We start from the raw sequence: 20000 nt of genomic DNA on the forward strand, positions 1-20000 counted from the left end.
ATATCCCAGAAGTGGATAAAGATTGATCAGAAAATGTGAGACCAAACACACTTGGGGTAGACACATGCATCAAACCATTAATTCCATTCAATTCAATGCAACTAATGCCACCATTTGTGAACCAGCATATCAACCTGGGTAAACAACACTAAATGAAGCATGAATGTTGTGTGTGTGTGTGTGTGTGTGTGTGTGTGTGTGTGTGTGTGTGTGTGTGTGTGTGTGTGTGTGTGTGTGTGTGTGTGTTGCAATTGGTTTGTTTGTATATCATCAGTCTCTCCCATTCATTAACATGTACCCTGTCAACGATCCCACAGCTAACATTCGAACTTGACTTCCAACATCTCGAAACAACACGTCACTGCTCTGAACAAAACCCACATCAAACGTTGATGATAAATTTCCGAGTTGAACATAACGTATCTACACAACACGTTATACACACTCTCATTTGAGCAACACAAAAATTGCAAGCCAATGTGATCAACCTCAGAACCCACAGAATAGAAAAGACGCTCAAAATGCCAGTCAATCTCCACGTTTAGTATCGCAATTGATGAGCTGAGAAGAAGTGCCTTCGGAGAGAAACCGGTGATTCTAGAAGAATGTGCACTCGCCTTGATGTAGTTAATCTCATTGTTCTCAATAAAGAAAATGAAGGCAGAAGAAATACCGACATAAACAGCAACATCTAAAGCATAAACTTCAGTTAAAAAGCAGAAATAGATAAACACCTACAGACAGACAGACAGACAGACAGACAGACAGACAGACAGACAAAACAGGCGGAGGGCCAGTTGGTCCCATGACACCATTGCTGCTACTTGGGGAGATTGCCTTCGAGACGTACATGCACACTTCAAGTGAGAACCAAGACATCTTCATTCTAGCTCTGATTGTAGACCCGATCTTGTGGTGTTTGACTCCACTTCAGAGGCTAATGTCGAATTAGATATTGCACTAGCTAACCCTTGGAGCTCAGATACCTTCCCAAGTCAGCTGAGATTGATGCAGCAGCAGACAAGCGGCGAGAAGAGAGAAAGCTCTCCAGATACAAGAAAGAGAGACTTCCTGGTGGTACGTCTGTTTCCCTGATTCCTTTGGTCTTGGAGCACTACGGAAGATGAGGCGAAGAGGCATGGAAGTTCCTTCAAATGTTGGCAGAGCAGTCGTCAGATGAATTTGGTCGACCCAATCCTCCAGAATTCTTAGACTTTTGGAGAAAAAGATTTGCAATCCAACTGCAAAGATGTAATGCCAGAATCATCAGAAGAAAAGCGTCAGCACTCTGTGCAACTGAAGAATTTAAACTGGACTCTAGCAGCACCCAGTTTTTCAGCCATTAGTTGGCTGAAAGCTGGGTAGTAGCATAATGTTTTAGCTGCTATGTGTACACATGCGTGTATTTTCATGTAGCTTGCAAACTTTACTTTTTGCCTTTTGCTGATATGTACTATAGTTTGATGTTTGAAATATATGTATTGACAGACAGACAGACGGACGGATGGACAAACAACAACACACAAATCAACACGCAGCTATCAAGAGCAAATAAACAGCCAGGAAACTAACACCAATGCAACATTCCAACAAACACAAACCACAACACAACAACGTCTCTGCCCCACTACCAGAAAACAACTAAAAACACTCACAACACACAACCATAACAACCCAATCAAGCAAGCTGACCAGAAACATTTCGCTGAGCCGGCAACACAAACTCCCTCTGATACGTCTCATCGAGAGTCAAGAAAACCCCTTTGCTTCTAGACACAGCGAAGACCTGACTCCAAGTATCTGCAACCAACAACACATAAATAACCACATGGTCTACAAGTTCTACACATAAGAATGAAACCATTTGACGATGTCACGCCCGAGAATGTGGCAGCTTGTCCGATGCTTCTTTGAGAACCGGTAATGTAGACTCGCACTGTGAAATGGTATAGAGTGCTTGGCTGTAGATTGTGTATTGTTGCTGTTGTTGAATTCAGGATCATGCTGACTGTCTTGGAGATGTTTCCTGTGTGCCATTGGAGATTGTAGTGAGATGGAGACCAACCACTTTGTCCTGAATATCAAGAATGTGCTGATTAATTAACAGACAGACAAACAAGACAGACAGACAGACAGACAGACAGACAGACAAACAAGACAGACAGACAGACAGACAGACAGACAGACAGACTGACAGTGTGAATGTGGCAAGTTGGCAGATGAATATCATCTTCTTACATGCAAACATGGAGGTGGGCCTGTGTGGCAACACGATGAAATTGTAAATGCATGGAGCACTTGTCTACATGAATTAAAGATCCATCACGAGAAAGAACCTCGACATCGTTACTCTGAAAATGAGAATAGACCAGACATAGTTGTGTATGACTCTGGGTGTAGCTATGACCTTGATGTAGCTATGGCTCATCCTTTCAGCCAAGATGCTTTAAAGCAGGCAGCTTTAGAGGAAGGTTTTGCTGCAGCAAGAAGGGAGGAAAGAAAGATGATCAAATACGAAAAACAACAACTTGCTGGCAATACATCAAGCCTCAATTTCACTCCTCTGGTATTTGAACATTTTGGAACATGGGCATCAGAAGCTACCAACTATCTAAACAAACTAGCCAGAAGATCAAGGGACATTGAAGGCTATACAAATGAAGCTGACTTTAGAGGTTTTTGGAAAAATTCTCAATAATATTACAACGATGCAACGCTAGAGTCATCCTCCACAAGCTGACACGTGTCTTCCCTGGAGAAGAAGACGAGAACATACACAATAGAGACTACCAAAGTAGTTTGCATTAAACTAAAGCTGAACTCAGTAGATTTCTTGTGTTTAGTGTTAGAAATGTAACGTAGAGTTTGTGTTTCAATAAATGAAATTGACAGACAGACAGACAGACAGACACACTCATAGACAGGCAGACAGTGGATATTCTCGCACACAGCCACAACAACTAACAAACGTATGGGCGTACTGTAGCCCTTACCAACACAGCATAAAGCTGTGGCGCCAGAAAACATCTAGACTCAAGAGTCACAGAGCTAGACTACCAGTTACTACTACAAAGAAACAAGAGCAAAACAGTAAATCTAATACGACTTCCTTGCATATGCCGTGCACGTCCTGACACTCCCACGCATAAGACAGACAGACAGACAGACAGACAGACAGACAGACAGACAATGTCTCTACATTATTTCAGTCCATCTGCCTATGCACTGTCAATCCGTCCGTCTCTCCTACATTCATAAACTTTCTTTTGTCCATCAATCCACAGCTAATCAATTCCTCCCCAGATCTCTTTGTACACTTGACAACCACTAGTTCCCTACCTGCCAACTTATTCTCATAAACAGCAGCAGAAAATGACACACGAGCAGTCGTCGTACCAAACAAAACTTGCAGATCTTCAGTACCAGCAGTTAACTCTAGCCAATGCAGTACAACATCAAACAACACACACCAACAACACGACAAAACTCCTTGGCTCACACCTGGCAATGGTTGCCGTAAGTTACCATAAAGAGTAGTAAACTCAACACTTTTTCCACCACTTTCAACCACAATACCAGAGGACTCAGTCTCACCTGTTGCTGTCTTCGTAACATAAAATACAATGTTATTTGAATTGTTCCTAAACTCGTATGCAAGGCCATCAGCCGCAACAAAGTCAACAACACCCGAGCTCTTCAGTTTCACTGCTGTAGTCAGGTTGCCCACTGGAGCCTCTCGAATCACTCCAGACTCAAGAAAATAAAACTTGTTTTTGTCTATAGAGAGAGCAGTGACCATCGAGCTTTGATATAGTGTGACAAGATTATGTCCTGCAAGATCAACACGAAAGATGCCGCCGTTTGGAGTCGCAGCTGACCAATAAACAAAGCCAAGAAGAGGATCAACAATAAGATCAGACGGTTGATAGGCCAGTGAAGAAACAAGTGTGATACGTTGATTAGCATCACTGATTGCAGCAGAGACAATCTGTACATAGTGTTGAGATGTTTAAACACAGTTTGTTGTATTTGTACACTAAAATGTAGTTAGTGTGGTTAGAAATGATGCGTAGTCCATAGTGTGTAAGTTGAACTATAAATAGTCATTAATTAATTGCAGCTGCTTAGAGATACGGACAGACAAACAACACACAGAAAGACAGAAAAACAGAAAAACAGACAGACAGACAGATGAACAGACAGACAGACAGATGGACAGACAGACATACATACAGACAGACAGACAGAAAGACAGACAGACAGACAGACTGACAGAGACAGACACTGACATACAGACAGACAGACAGAGACAGACACTGACATACAGACAGACAGACAGAGACAGACACTGACATACAGACAGACAGACAGAGACAGACACTGACATGCAGACAGACAGACAGAGACAGACACTGACATACATACATACATACAGACAGACAGACACTGACATACAGACAGAAAGACATACAGACAGAAAGACAAACAGACAGAGACAGACACTGACAGACATAGCGAGACTAGGACATCAAAATGTAGTTTGCGCAGTGTAATTTTGTATGCTTCAAGACCGTAATGGTCTTGTTGTGTTAGGTTGCTCATGATGTAAACATTTGATTTAAATGAAAAATATACGTATTAAGACAGACAGACAGACAGACAGACAGACAGACAGACAGACCACAAACCAACAGACCAACAGACAGACAGACAGACAGACAGCGCTACAACGTTGTAATGCTAGGACTATTGCAAGGAAACTATCACGCCTTTTATCTATGAGCTCCAGTAATGAAAAGAACTATCATACTCAGTTTTGCGTACATTAGTTTGTGATGTGTATTGACCCTATTGGGTCTCTTGAACATTCTAAATAGTTTTAGTTGTAATAGCATTCATTTATGAAAATATATGAAGATGGACAGACAGACAGACAGACAGACAGACAGATAGAGACAGATGAACAGACAGACAGACAGAGACAGATGAACAGACAGACAGACAAAAAAAACAGAGACAGACAGACGAACAGACAGAAAGACAAAATATATTTATTGAGACAGACAGACAGACAGACAGACAGACAGACAGACTACCACAACCATGTACACCTCACAAATGCATACTACCAAACACAAGTAGCTACACCCAAATCATCATGTAACACTAACCATAAATAGTGCACTTGAATTAGACCCCTGTGTCCACAGCAGCTTTCCATTAATCCAGTCAACAGCCAACTTCCCAAGAGTGGGTAAGTTCGACACAACAACGCAAACAGGCCTTCCTCCGTGAAATCGCGGCACCAAATGTGTAGAAAACTGATATATTCGTCCATGCTGAACACCAACGTAGATATGTGAGTTATAGACATCAACATCAAATCCCACAATCGTTTGACCACCCGATATGACACCTGGACTTCCGAGGTACCCAAGACTGACTGATGATGCAACAGTGAAGAAATAATTGACAACAGGATTGCTGATGAACAGTACGTAGTAAGGATACGCTGTAATACAAGAGTGTGATATCAACAGGTTGAAGATTGAAGTGAAAATGAGTGAAAGAACACATCAAAGCTGAGACGACGAAAAACAAGATTGTAGATAAAAAATACAAAGACAGGGATACAGGAAACAGTTGCACACAAGCAAACAACAAAAACAAACAACCACAACCAACAACAAAACAAACAACAAAATCAACAAACAACAAAACAAACAACAAAACAAACAACAAAATCAACAAACAACAAAATCAACAAACAACAACACAAACAAAGACAAAAAATGTCTGATTATGAGAGGTGCAACATCCAAAGTCCCATCAGGACCTCCCAGCTGATAATAAAGTCAGTCAGTGGCTGCTACCATCCCGTCAAACACCAGGTACTGTACTGTTCTCTTTTATCCTCCTGAATTGAGAGAGGCAATTGCTTGTAAGTTCCTTGCTAAAGAAAATATATATGTCTGGCTCAACCCAGACTTGAACTTGTGACCCAAAGGCCCAGACACAGACAGACAGACAGAGAAAGAAAGAGAAAGGGACAAACAGACAGATAGACAGACACAGACAACGTCATCCCATTAGTTCTTGAGCACTTTGGTACATGGGAAGAGCAAGGAAGGAAGTTCTTGAAAAGCTATCCAACCAATCATCAGACGAAACCGGAGACCAAATGCTCCAGGATTTTTAAACTATTGGAGAAAACCCTTTTCCATCCAGCTACAAAGGTACAAGTAATCTTAACGAAACTGTCCAGACTATGTGGTGGACCTGAGAAGCCCATGACTCTCAGCACTTAGGTCTTCCCGCATTAGCTTTCTCGCACTAGTGATTTATAGACATTTCATTTTAGTTGTGGCCTTTTAATTATATTGCAGAGATGTGCATTAGTTAGATCTAAGAAATATATGATAATGACAGACAGACAGAGACAGACAGAAAAATACTGAACTGTGGTCCAATTCCAAACGACAGGTGGTTTCAAGCGACACTACCGATTAAAAATGGAGGTTTTGGGATGACATCCATTACAGAGATATGTCAAATAGCCTTTATATCTAGCTGGGCTAATGCACTGTCGACATTACCGATTCGATTCCCAGCTATGGAGAATCAAATTAATGAAATCATTTTTGGAGATGGTGCAGATGGTTCTATTAGATCCGAGTTACTTCGAGCAATTCCTCCTGGCAAGTTTTTTACTGACTTGCTAGAGGACACTAAGAGACTACAACAAAAATTAACTCGTCAACACATGTCTTTTGCTACTGCCCACATGGTAGAAAACACTGCTTCGCCCAGAGATGCGGCTCGCCTTCGCTCTCTAGGTGGAAAAGGTGCTGGCTCCTGGCTTAACACAATTCCAGAATCAGCAAAATTCGCACTCTCACCTTACGAATTCCGTTTGGCGTGTTTGCTGAGATTGGGTCTATCTTTGCCGGCTGTCAGATGGATTGAGCAGTGTGATTGTGGAACTGCATTAGACGAAATGGGATACCACTTGCTGACTTGTAAGAAGGGTGGTGGCCTGTTTGGTCACACGATTCGATAGTAAGTGAATGGGATGACTGTTTGCGGCAGCTGCAGATTCACCACAAAAAGGAACCGAGGGACAGATACAATGATAGCAACAACAGACCGGACATCGCTGTCTTTGATGTTGGCTCTGGTGCCAATGTGGAACTAGATGTAGCCCTTTCACATCCATGGGCATCGGACATTGTGAGTCAGGCTGCTGAGAAAGACGGGGCAGCAGCAGCAAGAAGAGAGGACAGGAAGACAAAAAAATACAGTGAGCTAAAGCTCGCTGGAATGTCTTCAATGAGATTTGTTCCCCTCGTCATGGAACACTTTGGTCGCTGGGGTGAAGAAGCCACAAAGTATCTACAGGAACTATCTCGCCGATCATGTGATGATGCTGGCAACAATAACTGCAATGAGTTTATGTGCTTTTGGCGAAAGCGGTTTTCAATAACACTACAGCGGTGCAATGCAAAGACAATAGCAAAAAAAATTTCTATTCTTACCTTTAATAGTTGTAACACTGTAGATGACTTTGTCACACAATTTTACATACATTAGGTATAGATAGCAGTATAGTTGTAGTGGCCGCATAGAGCCTGCTTAAACTCACCTTCTCTTCATTAGCCTGTAGTAGTGTTCATGTTTGAAATATATGAGGATTGACAGACAGACAGACAGACAGACAGAGACAGACAGACAGACAGACAGGCAGACAGACAGACAGACAGACAGACAAACAGACAAAGCACAAAAGCACACCTATATTATCATTCCCAATATCCACGCATTATCTACTTATAACTCAATAATCCACAACTGCAATAATGTAATTACATTCAGCATCTACTTAACACAACAGTCGATTCCTACCTGGCAACATTCCTCCAGTTCTCACAAAGACGGGATCCGAGGAATTGCCTGATTTCCGATCCCCATGCATTGCAGCCACTGTTACTTCATAACATGTGTTCTGCAGCAGAGTCCTCACATGGATGGAGGTTATGTCTGGTGAAGAAGTTTCCTCTATTTCAAGAATATGATATTCGTCTGAATGACTTAAACACACGGACGCAATGACTCTGTATCCAACTATTTCTCGAACGATTTGTGATGGCGACAATGGTAGCCATGAGACATCCATTGATGTGTTATGTGTCGACACAGAGACGTTGGTTGGTGCAGCCAATGGCACTGCAAAATAAAATACATAACGTCCAACTACAAACACACACACACACACATACACACACACACACACACACACACACACACACACACACACACACACGGCAAAAAATGGCAAATGAATAAGGAGCTGCCATGTTAAACAGTAATGCCCTCAGCCATCTTGCCCCCAGCCAGATGGCTGGGTTCCTGTGCACTAAGCAGGAGCTATGGGCTGTGCTAAGAACTCTCCTGGAGCCTGGCCAGGTGCTCGCAGGAACATCGACTGTGCCGCCAACTGCGGTGAGGGCACCCAAAGTCCCACCCAGACCCCAGTGGCTGTTGACACATACACACACAACCAAATTACTTCACCAAAAAACAAATTCGCGATATTTAAACTAGATAATTCTTATATACAAAGATACATCATTAGTGACAACAATGGATAATGCATGTGTGTTAAACATTCTACAAAATATTCAAACACAAAGTACGAAAATATCCAACAAGTCGTGTGACCATTCGCTTCACAAAGCAAGCAATTTGCCTCATGCATTGACAACATACACTTCCAACAACAATGTAATAAACAAACACAACATTCTCACTGCTTAGCCACTAAATATGTCAGCAACTACCTGTATGGAATATTTGGTTATTGCCAAGACTGAAGACTTACTTGCATGTAAAAAAATTGCATAATTTTGCATTGCATTGCATAATTGAAATACACACTGTTAACTTTTGCCGTTGGGTACATATTAATTCTGTTTGAGCAGTGGGGTGGATTTCCTTAAAATCACACAATCATATTTCCATACAATCGACTTATATCATGGTATCTGTTTGGCTAGATTCAAACCAGCAGCCTTTCACACAAGCACAAAAGCCAATGAATTAGTTAAGGCTGGTTTACAATATGGTGCTGAGGACGCTAGCGATGCTCGTGAAGACGCTAATGAGAACGGCGGCAAAGATGCTGAGTAGCTGTCAAAATGCTGACGCTGACGCTATACCATTTACAATCCCATTTGATGAGCGTCAGCGACGAGCCATTACACATACCATGAATACAAAATTCTGTGATTTGGTTTCCTTTTCTTTTCTTACAAACTTGTTGCAAAGATGCTATCACATTTTTTTGGCAATCTGCTGCTAGGAGCCCGGTTTCTTTCGATACCATTTTCCAAGCGTTTCCTTGCGCTTCACATCTGTGTGCTCTTGTGACTTGATCTGCCACAAGCAGCTGTACCTATACGTACACTCGATAAGCTTCTCTTCCGTAGATTACTTCCGGTTCTTTTACTCTCAGATTTGATATCTGATTTGTCGATAAATAGCGCGTGCATACGGTAAATGCTGGAGCACTTCCGGTTCGGACGCTGGAGTTGAACTTGATTCAACTTGAGAGTGCAACGCTGACGAAGCTGACAATGCTCATGACGTGACATTCGAATGCTTACAATGTGACGCCCACCTGAGCGTCCTCACCAGCGTTCTTGCTAGCGTCCTCACAAGCATCGCAAGCGTCATCAGTGTCATATCATAAACCAGTCTTTAAACAGTCTAACCTCGCGTGTGCTAAAGACCATAGCCATATGCTAATTTAACACACTAAACAAGACCATATACATAAATCGAAGAGAAAACACAAGAGAATGTAATAAACACAGTGTGTGTTTACATCCAAGTGTCTGCGTGTCAACAATTTCAATGGTTTGATGCATAACAATTCTGTACTTGATGACTGACTTACACAAATTTTCCCTTGTTTTCACTTGAAGTGCACTGCTGGTCAAATGTGTTCCGTTCAAATAAATCCAAACAAGAGAGACCTAATAATATGAAACAAACATAAACTAATTTTAACATGTTAATTAATTAATTACACATAAGATTCGTTAATTAATCACGGAACAAGACTGTCTTCAATGCTATTGACATAATCTTGACGTCATTGCTTGCCAGGAAGAGTTCGGTCAATAGAAAGTTGCTTTAGTCTGTTGTGCCATCTGCAGTAATGAAGTCCAGCTTTTAACTTTTAATTCACCGTGGAGTCAGTCTGACTAAATTGTTGACTCGTCTGTACACACACTTGCCCCCAGTCTTCTATTCTGTCCATCTACCTATGCATCATTCAATTTTACTGTCCTGTGACATACCTGTCTGTCTGTTTGTCTGTCTGTCCAATACATATATTTGAAACATGAATCTAGCAACATACAATATGTAACTACGAGTCAAATTATACAGAATCACCTAGAGACTACAGATATCAACTACTGAACCACCTGAGAACTAAAAATTACATTTTCTAACTACTAAAGAACCCAAAGAGGATCCAGTTATTACAACACTAATTATTGGAGATGAAAGCAGCTTGTTTTTGCGTGAACTCTGCAACCCAAGGATGACATCTTGCATTGGATTACTCTAGCATTGCATCGCTGTAATTGAATGCTGAACCTTTTCCGCCAGTGATCCATAAATTGTGCCAAGTTGCGCCGACCATTTTTATCAAAAGATTGAGATCCGAGAGAACGTAGGTATTGGTCTCCTTCATCACCCTATCTACCAAAGTGTTCAATGACTTAAGGCTTAAAGATTATTTGGTTGCCAGTTGGTAGCCTTTCATCTGTCTGTCTATCTGTTCTGTCTGTCTGCCTGTCTGTCTGTCTATCTATCTGTTCTGTCTGTCTGCTGTCTATTTGTCTGTCTATCTGTTCTGTCTGCCTGCCTGTCTGTCTGTCTATAGATAGACATCTATCTGTTCTGTCTGTCTGTCCTGTCTGTCTATCTATCTGTTCTGTCTGTCTGTCTATCTGTCCGTCTCAATAATATATGTTGTCATAAATTGAAGTATACATGGGAATAAGCTAACGGAAAAATCTAGTGACCCAGAGGAGTCGTACACTACAAACTAATGTCTTTCAAATGATGTTAGTCTTTCTATTTTACGTCTAATTACGCTAGCATTGCAATGCTGTAGTGTAATAGAGAAACAGCGTATGACTGTCCAATACATATATTTAAAACATGAATCTAGCAACATACAATATGTAACTATGAGTCCAACTACACAGAATCTCCTAGAGATTAACTACTAAACTTTACAACTAAAACTACTCTTATAACTACCAAAGAACTCAAAGACGGTTTCAGTTACTACAACATTAATTAACCCGAGGCGGAGTCACAGCAGAATCCTATGACATGGTAATAAAAAAGTTTTATTATTGATTTGGTCACGTGTTGTACACGGTTGCCTAGCTGGTCGCCATACATCACATGACCGGCCTGCACTACTATACCTAATTTTTTAGTGTTTCACAAGTTGGTAACAAGCATTTCACTTAGTATTCTTTGTAAACGCGTGTTCAACTATTATTTTAGGCTAATCAGACAACTGCTGGTTTGGGAGGTAGCACTACTCACAAGCCAGAGTTATGCTTACCATCAGTTACGTATTTATCAACCCACCTGCACTACACCTCAAAATAAATTCCCAGTATGTCCAACTGAATGTTTCTAAATTCTCTATAAAAATTCCTAACTTCTCTACATTATTTCTACGTTTGTGTTTACATTTCCTGGTATAAGATAATTTGTTTAGTTTTATATTAAACGTAATTAAAGTTAGACAATTAAAATTTCAAAACGTTCGTCAATCAGAGAGCACGTTGACAAGTCAATCGTCTGTAATTATAACAAGCAGCTTCGCTCAACTAATGTGTGTACACAAACACGCACGGCATGCACACTCTGCAGTGATATCTCTCACATTGTAAGTATGAAACGGCAGCAGCTTTTGCAAAATGACGTAATAATAAGGGTCATTATCACTGACTTCTGTCAACTTGTCGATGACTCTTGTCTGCACAATCGACAACAAGTTAGAAAAACGCACACGAGTGGCACAAACAGCGCGTTTACGTCGCCTCCCAGTTCGTTGTAATGCGCTTGAACTGTGACATTCGTATCACAGCATTCGCTCGCATTCTGACTACAAGCGCACTTGAACTGGATTAGAATCACCGTCGGACTGACGTTAAGAGGGTCTATTGTCGGTTGAGGTGTGTTAGCGCACAAACAAGCGTCGCCCTGAGAAGAAAAGGAATGATAAATGGTCGAACATGGCAACGTTGTGACGACATCATGTCTTACTTGAGAGAAAACAAAGCGCACGAAAACGCTCATTGCGATAAGAGAGGAGTATACTAAACGACGGATCATCGTGGTGCTCCCTCGTGATGTATAAAAATGAATGCCTCTGTGATGATCAACTCGATTTGTTGAACTCAGAATGGCAATTTGTTCACCCGGATGTGCATGTGCGTGGGGAGTGGGCGGGAGGAACTGGCCAAATGAATGACGCTCTAGCAGCAGAAGTAACAGTCGGATCACACCACTTGTTAAGAAATAAAACGACAGCAACTATCGTATATTCAGCCGCCAGCGGCTGCTAATATAGCGTGACACTGTGAGCAAGACGCAGCACACAAGCAGCATGCCCAAAGCTCAATAAAAATATAAAAATATGATGAAAAATAATGCTCCATGAAAACAACAATAGAAAAGTCATGGTCATAGACGCTTCAGTTCACGCGTTCATCCAGGTCAGACACCTTGCCTTCAATGCTGTCATCACTGTCAGTACAGACACTTGACTTCCTGAGTCCATGTCTGGTGGTTGAACCCACTAGAACGTAAACCACAGCACATTCATATACACAAACCAGACTCATGCAAGTTAAATAATAATAATAAGTAATAAATAACCCACTAACTAACCAATCAAGTGAGGTATGTAATAATAGCGTTAGTATGGCATTAGCATGGGTGGGCAGCATTCTAAGAGATGAAGCCAGCTGAGTAGTGTCAACGTTTGTTTTAATTCTTGGAAGGTAAGGTGTGGTTGTTGACAAAGATAGAAGCATTAGTTACACCAAAACAGAGGGCCAACAGGCGGATAAACAAATAGATGTTACTTTTCACACTAAAAGAACACTCAACCATTACACCCATCAGACTGTAGCAGACAACAAACATGCAGTGACTGCCAAAGCAATCAAGATATGCTCCTTTCTACACACATGACCATCCACTCAAATCCACAAGTCGTCATATACCATTTGTCACCACACTTTGAGCTAAAAATCAAGTGTTTGAAAGGTTTGGAGTGTTAACAATCAGACACCCATTATACAGAGTTCTAGCTAAAACTGTTTATGTTTTTACAGTCAAATAGTTGGAAAGGAGTTTTAATGGAATCGAATGGGCTTTCCATGGTCATGTTTTATATGCTCAGTGTCGACAGGGAAAACACACAATGCATGCTGGGGGATCATGAATGCTGTGGGATTTACCTAATTCTTGTAAAATCAGAGTTACTTTGAGACATCATCTGAATCATAAACAAGAATGTCTTCTGTATATTCTTCAGCAACTGTGCTTAATTAACTAAGAGCAGGAAATCTCAAAGGAGCACAGCCAAAAACATTAGTGTGGTCTGTTGGACTGCAACCCTAGCTAGAACTCTGCCATAAATAGAATCTGAAACAACTAGTAAGTAAGCAAACTGATGTGCTGTCACACGTCTATCTGGTTACTAGAAAGACTAAACATGTTGTTATGCAGAAATCAAGCAGACAAACCAACCAACCTTAGATATTTGACAATCAAGAGTAACAGATTAGTCAGCATAACACCTCACAACACATTGATTATTATACTTTATTAATTTGTATGTTACAACATCTGCCCTTGTTCTATGTGTACGTATTGTCACAAACTCAAGCTTCTAGCTAGGGTTGCAGCCCAACGGTCACAGGCCACAATATTGGTTGGCCACGCTCCTTTGGCGTTTGTAGAGATTTCGAGTCTAAAGCACAGTTACTGAAGATATACACAAAACATTCTTGTTTACTATTTAGATAACCTCAATCTCAAAATAACTAATTTCACAAAAATCAAGTAAACCCTACAGTAGTCATGCATTTTTGTGTGTTTTCCTTGATAGCACTGAGCGTACAAGCATGATACCATCAAAGATCTAAACACTTCCCAACTGTCAATTTGACAACATAAACAATTCTAGCTAGAACCCTGCACACTAAACACAACATACTTGTATTGCAGCAAGGTCAAGGAACCGATTAGTAGATACTAGGAATGAAATATTTTAAGCAGTCTGGTAGCAATCTGTGATATTTCGGTTAACATCTAACACCAAACAATCGAGCTCTACAGTTAACACATAAACCGAGCTATATGTATTGTAGCTTCTCTGTCTGTGTTTGTGCGGTGTCTTTGTGTGTACATTGTTTTTCTCTTTCACCCGAATTCGGTACGGTACTAGGTTCCATTATTATAAATTCTTTAGTGTCTATAGCAACGGTGTCGGTTGAAAATCTAACTGAAAATAGCCTTGACCTTCCTAACAAACCTTGATATAATGTGTGAGCCATGCACACCATAATATATTGTCACGAATCAATCTTTCCATGATTTAGTAATGACTAGACATACTGTCTTTCTGTGTATGGTTGGTAACAAATGTGTGCATAGACAGACAGACAGACAGACAGACAGACAGACAGACAGACAGACAGACAGACAGACACGAAAAACAAACTAGAACTGAAAGGAAACCAAAATGAATGTCTTAACTAAACAACAAGATATCTATATGTCAAATATTCACACTTAAGATGTGACTGCAAGATTAAGAACAAAAGGACATAGTTGCATTGTATAAATCAAACATACAAAACAATGTTGTACGTTGTTATGTACCTGAGTTCTTCTGCTTCCAGACAGCATGAAGATAATCTAGACGAGCCTGGAACATTCCCTTGAGGCCTTCAAACATGTCCTCATCCATTCTGCTTTGCAAAGCGAGAGACACATCCGTCGATTCTGCACCACGTAGGTAAACAGATTGAGAATCCAAATTCGTCTGATATGTTCCATTCGTATTCTAGAAAAGCAGGTTAACGTGAATCAAACAACTGATTTACATGAAAGTGACAAATTTACCTTTCGTTTGAATAAATCTTGCAGGTTCTCCCAAGCATCTCTGGCTCTGTCCTTCATGTTGATGTGATACATGCTGTCATTGGATGTTGATCTATGTAGTAGAGTAGGTTCTAAACTGCAAATAGGAATTGTGATGTGTGCAATACGAGTTACTCACTGCGTCAGTCTTGCTGAAACCATGACATGTAGAGAAGCTTTCTCTCTCACATCCAACTCTTGTACAAGAGCTCTCAGTAGCTACACACAACACATGATAACATGGATAAGTGTATACACGCACAAATAACAAACACACAATAAACAAACACTCAAATTTGAATCATTAAACACACCACAAACACACACACACACACACACACACACACACACACACACACAATTGCAAACACAAACTATCTGATATACAGCAATAAATAATCGCTATCTACTGTCATAGCTATTGCCTTACTTCCTTTCTTTCCTTTGATTCAGGTGGATGATGTGTAAATGACTAGAGAGAAAAACACGCATCGATGTTATCCTTATCTGACTACTGCCTGCACCACCCAGTCCATTGTCTGTCTGTCTATTTGTCCTGTCAAATACATATATTGCCTGTCTGTCTGTCTGTCTGTCTATCTGTCTGTCTGTACATCTATCTAAACGACAACACAAAGCCTTCATTCCTTCGTGACAAATATCCTTCAAATTCAAATAGCAGCAGAATATCTCCAATCCACACCCTACTAATCTACCAAACTTTACCTTCACAAATCTGTCCTTTACCACATCAAACTCTTCTTGTGAAATCTACAACAAAACAACCATATAAATTCAATAAATACATAATTGGTTTGATAACCATTCAAACGTCCAACCTGCTGACACGTAGTTGATACATCCTTGTGTGTTGTCAGTTTGCTTGACGATAGAACACCATCAATGAAGTCAGCAGACTTTGTTGATGGAGTCGTAGGTGGAGTGAGTTGACCAGAAGCCACTTCACCACACGGCAATAACAACCCAGCTGAATCACTACCATTGCTGTAGCTGTTGTTGTCCGCACGTTGCTGCAGGTTGCTTTGTTTCGGTTGTCCAAACTGTAGAGACTTCTCCAGCTCATCTTGAGTAACTACAATTTCTGGAACACTCGAGCATGTATTGCAGTTGTGTGTGGCTGACTGTAACACATTGACACACGAGAAACAGTCTCTGTCAGGACTACCAACTCTGGCTTTGTTTGGTTGATATTTTTCGGCTTCCAATAGAGCAGCCATCATCGCTGCCGATCTCCATCCCGTTCGAATGCGTTCGCTACGGCGAGTTCCTTCTTCTGTCTTGGTGGTAGTGCAGTTAATGGTTGACGTCTCTGCCTTTCGTTTTTTAGGTGCAGGAGAATATGAAGTGACGTATGCCTGGCTGACCAAATTGTTGACAGATTCTGTATTGCAATGTTGCTGAAAAACATGCTCAGGAATTCCAGGAACATCCTTCAAAATACTGACACAAATGTGAGAGAAACATATGACAACATACAGCTCATTAGAGAAACAACTATGCCAACGACTAAACAAGTAGGCATGCACTTAGGCACATACAAAGACATTTCGTGATGTTGTTGCATACCTGATGTCACAAGTTGCTGTTAATGGTTCCTTGTACCTCAGTCGTGCATTTCTGAACCAGTTTCTGACTTCTTGAAAAGTCAATCCAGTAATCTCACCAAGTTTCATTATGCCCTCCCTTCAAATCATAAAAGAAAAATATGGCCAACGTGTGTTAACACCCTTACACAACAAAAAGACACACAAAAACAAACACAAACAAATAGATGAACACACAGACAGACAAAACAAACACATAAACAATGAACAGACACACAGACAAAGACAGACAGACAAACAAACAGAAAGACAGACAGGCAACAAACAAATACATTTAGTTCATGAAAGAATAGGGAGTCGGGCATACATAAACAAACATGACAAACATCAGTGCTACTCTACAGCAAGTAACATACCTTGATGGCATCTTATTGAGACTAAAATACGTCCGAAGAATAGCCAACTGATTATCTGTTTTCTTGAATTTCATCTGACCCGATCGTCGTCCTCCTCCCTTCGATTTCTTTCTCAGCAAACTGTCACCATACAATTTGGAATACAAACCGGTTGTTTCCAAGCGCTTTCTCTTCATTTCTGAAGACTTCTTGCTCTTTCGAGATGCAGAACGAGACACACTACAAGATGGCTTGCTGGACAGTGTGGAATACAACTGACACGGATAGTCACATGTTAAAATGGTTGAGAGTGGGGGCAACGCTTGCTCGACATGTGGGGTTGATGGCAAACTTTCCGGACTGGGAAGGCTGTTGGCAAATGTCAACGGTGGAAAGTGGAACGACGGCGTGTCGTACTTTGACAAACTAGGCAAGATGGATGAACAACCAACGGATGCACTACTGATTGGACCTTGAACTGCAGGTGTCATGATCGCTGGAGCTGTTGGATGTTCGAATGCCGTCGGCATTAGCAGCTTCGCAAAGTAGTCTGCACTGAGTTGCATCATCTCCTGCGGCTCTGACTTGATCACGGAATCTACTGGATGCAGCAGCTGGTGCAGACTGGACGCTTCCAGCTGTAGCTCATTGCTAGTTGTGACAGTCGACATGAGACTAGAGTCCAGTTCTTCTCCTCTATTCAACAGCGAGAAACTGTTACTTTCTGTTGGCACAAACGTGTCTTGCTGACACATAATGATTGGAGTAGGAGATGGGGCGTCAACCAATCCAAACATTGGTATTGTGCCTTGACGACCTGACAAAGGTGCATTCATTTCACTGATATCAAATGACGCCAGCTCCGGTGAATCGTCAACAGCAGAGAGCAGCTCGTCGTCGATATCTAGTTGAGACGGTTTGCTATAGAAACAGCCGTCATTATTGGTCCACTGACCAATCAGAGACGACTGTGAGATGCCAGACTCGACATTCGACGAAGGAAGAACACACAGATCCATTGATCACTTACCAAGCAGTTAATATCAATACAATCTAGCAACAAACCATGCCCTTAGGATAATGAATAATAAATTGTAATGTACAACATAATTCAAATGCGCAAACATGTGGAAGGTTGTTAAACACGAATCCAGCTACACAACAGATCACAAAACAGACAAATTTCAAGTTTTCTACGCATCCAAAGCTTTGCAATCGAGTGTTTTCTTCGATTTCCAATTTACATTATAAGACTAAACAATTTGATTAGTTTGATAATCAGATTTCCCTTGACAAGCAACAAAACATTCTCGACAAACTCTCATTCTCAAAATTGACATCATGAAATTGTCATCTGCTACAGACTGAGAGTGAATCAAACAGTCAGTAGTCAGTCATAACTGCCACTACCATACAGCTGCATTCTTCACTTCAAATGAAGTTGAATTGCACAAAAAAACGTAATCAATTAATCCACCTTGTTTCCAATAAGATGCACATTCCATCTGGCCTCCCCCCCAGACGAAGTGTGGATTGCAGCCCCATACGCGCTGCCATCACCACTACAGAGGCCTAAAATCGAAATGTCAAGTACAGAGGCTAGAACAGCACCAAAGCCCAATCCATATCACAGTTCCTAGCTAATATCGTTAGTATGACACATGATAAAAAATTTGATTACACACTTACTCCCGCCCAGAAGGGTGGTACCCAACCAGACCAAGTGGTGATGGTAGCGCATCTGGGACTGCAATCCACACTTCATCTGGGGCGAGCTACATTCCATCCCCCTCCCCCACTTCCTCAATCACATCTCCACATCAATCATCAACCGATTCAGACAAAACACGGCCTGTTCTTTGCAACTCACATTCCCTCGTATAATCACAATAAAAACTCAATTTCCATCTCTGTTGGAAGTGGCAAGTGAGGAAGGCGGGGCTACAACAACATGTCCCACCCATTTGGCTTCGATGTTTGGACGTCATGGGATCTCATTATTCGAGACGCATCCCACACCACAGAGCGGCTCTATCCGGATGGCCCCAACACCTCCAAACCCGATGCTAACGCATTGCTATCTCATACAAGAGTGAATGCAATGCGACTCTGTAAGTGCATCATCACAGCAAGTGCAAGTAACCTGCAATGCAATTTGCGTGACCGTCAGCAAAAACTTCCATGTCAACTAATCCAACCGATCAAAGAAAATGCAGTGCACGTAAATACGACGGGAATATGCTGTGCTAGTATGAGCGGCATCGGTCGTCGGACCGCCGCTCACATTGTAGCAACTAGGCAACAATCAATGCGAGGGGCGGCACGACAACCGCCAATGCGGCGAGAAAACCCGCCCAAACGCTCAAACCAGACGCCTAAAATCTCCATCAAACGTCGCATAACACTCTAAACTACATCCTCGACTACGATATTAGTACATAAGTACGCAGTTTCAGTGAGAAATTCGCGATAAAACGTTTGTCTCTTTCACTCACCACCATGCGCCCGCGCCGGGATCCTCCTGCACTATGCAAAGAAGATGAGTGTAATGATATACACCAATGACCACCTGGATGCTTCTCAGACGCAGCAAACGTGTCGCGCTTTCTGCACCAGGCAGATCAGGCACCGCCTACGCAACAATGACTGTAAAAACAAAAAAAGATAAGTAACGTGCGCTAAGTATTTAATAAAAAAATTAATAATATGTGTCAAACTAAAGACGTTGTAAAGTACGTTAGCCTGACTAGTATAATTTATGTTTCAAATTTTTATAAAATATAAA

The 20000-nt window shown here is 41.3% G+C and overlaps 2 protein-coding genes across 2 annotated transcripts in view; both read right to left on the minus strand.

Annotated features, from left to right (window-relative positions):
* The window catches only part of LOC134187053 (proto-oncogene tyrosine-protein kinase ROS-like), a 25501-nt gene extending 12999 nt beyond the window's left edge, over positions 1-12502 (minus strand). The window contains exons 1-13 of the mRNA XM_062655169.1: positions 12364-12502; positions 12133-12300; positions 11981-12073; positions 9956-10034; positions 7903-8223; positions 5172-5512; positions 3502-3988; positions 3340-3435; positions 1862-2074; positions 1693-1800; positions 489-691; positions 299-423; positions 1-134 (exon numbers count right to left, since the gene is read on the minus strand). The exon at positions 1-134 is cut by the window's left edge and continues 64 nt beyond it. Of these exons, the coding sequence (XP_062511153.1) occupies positions 1-134; positions 299-423; positions 489-691; positions 1693-1800; positions 1862-2074; positions 3340-3435; positions 3502-3988; positions 5172-5512; positions 7903-8223; positions 9956-10034; positions 11981-12073; positions 12133-12300; positions 12364-12432 (2437 nt within the window). The 5' untranslated portion in view covers positions 12433-12502. The remainder of the gene's footprint in view (positions 135-298; positions 424-488; positions 692-1692; positions 1801-1861; positions 2075-3339; positions 3436-3501; positions 3989-5171; positions 5513-7902; positions 8224-9955; positions 10035-11980; positions 12074-12132; positions 12301-12363) is intronic.
* An 86-nt stretch (positions 12503-12588) lies between these two features.
* Positions 12589-19849, minus strand: LOC134186456 (uncharacterized). Its single transcript, XM_062654430.1, has 10 exons — positions 19711-19849; positions 17237-18268; positions 16843-16959; positions 16095-16716; positions 15982-16026; positions 15686-15727; positions 15395-15474; positions 15238-15328; positions 14995-15178; positions 12589-12898 (listed from the first exon to the last, which is right to left on the minus strand). The coding sequence occupies exons 2-10, from the start codon at positions 18232-18234 to the stop codon at positions 12795-12797; spliced, it is 2283 nt and encodes a 760-aa protein (XP_062510414.1). The 5' UTR covers positions 18235-18268; positions 19711-19849; the 3' UTR covers positions 12589-12794.
* Between the last annotated feature and the right edge of the window lie 151 nt (positions 19850-20000).

This window comes from Corticium candelabrum, chromosome 11 (assembly GCF_963422355.1).
Source record: "Corticium candelabrum chromosome 11, ooCorCand1.1, whole genome shotgun sequence".
NCBI lineage: Eukaryota > Metazoa > Porifera > Homoscleromorpha > Homosclerophorida > Plakinidae > Corticium > Corticium candelabrum.

Excerpts from the sequence above, each read along its gene's own strand:
- LOC134186456 (XM_062654430.1), bottom strand. The coding sequence starts at position 18,234 with ATGGATCTGTGTGTTCTTCCTTCGTCGAATGTCGAGTCTGGCATCTCA. Across the intron at positions 16,027-16,094 it reads TATCAACTACGTGTCAGCAG|ATTTCACAAGAAGAGTTTGA; the intron begins GTTGGACGTTTG and ends GTTTTGTTGTAG. Across the intron at positions 12,899-14,994 it reads CTGGAAGCAGAAGAACTCAG|TGGGTTCAACCACCAGACAT; the intron begins GTACATAACAAC and ends TTTACGTTCTAG.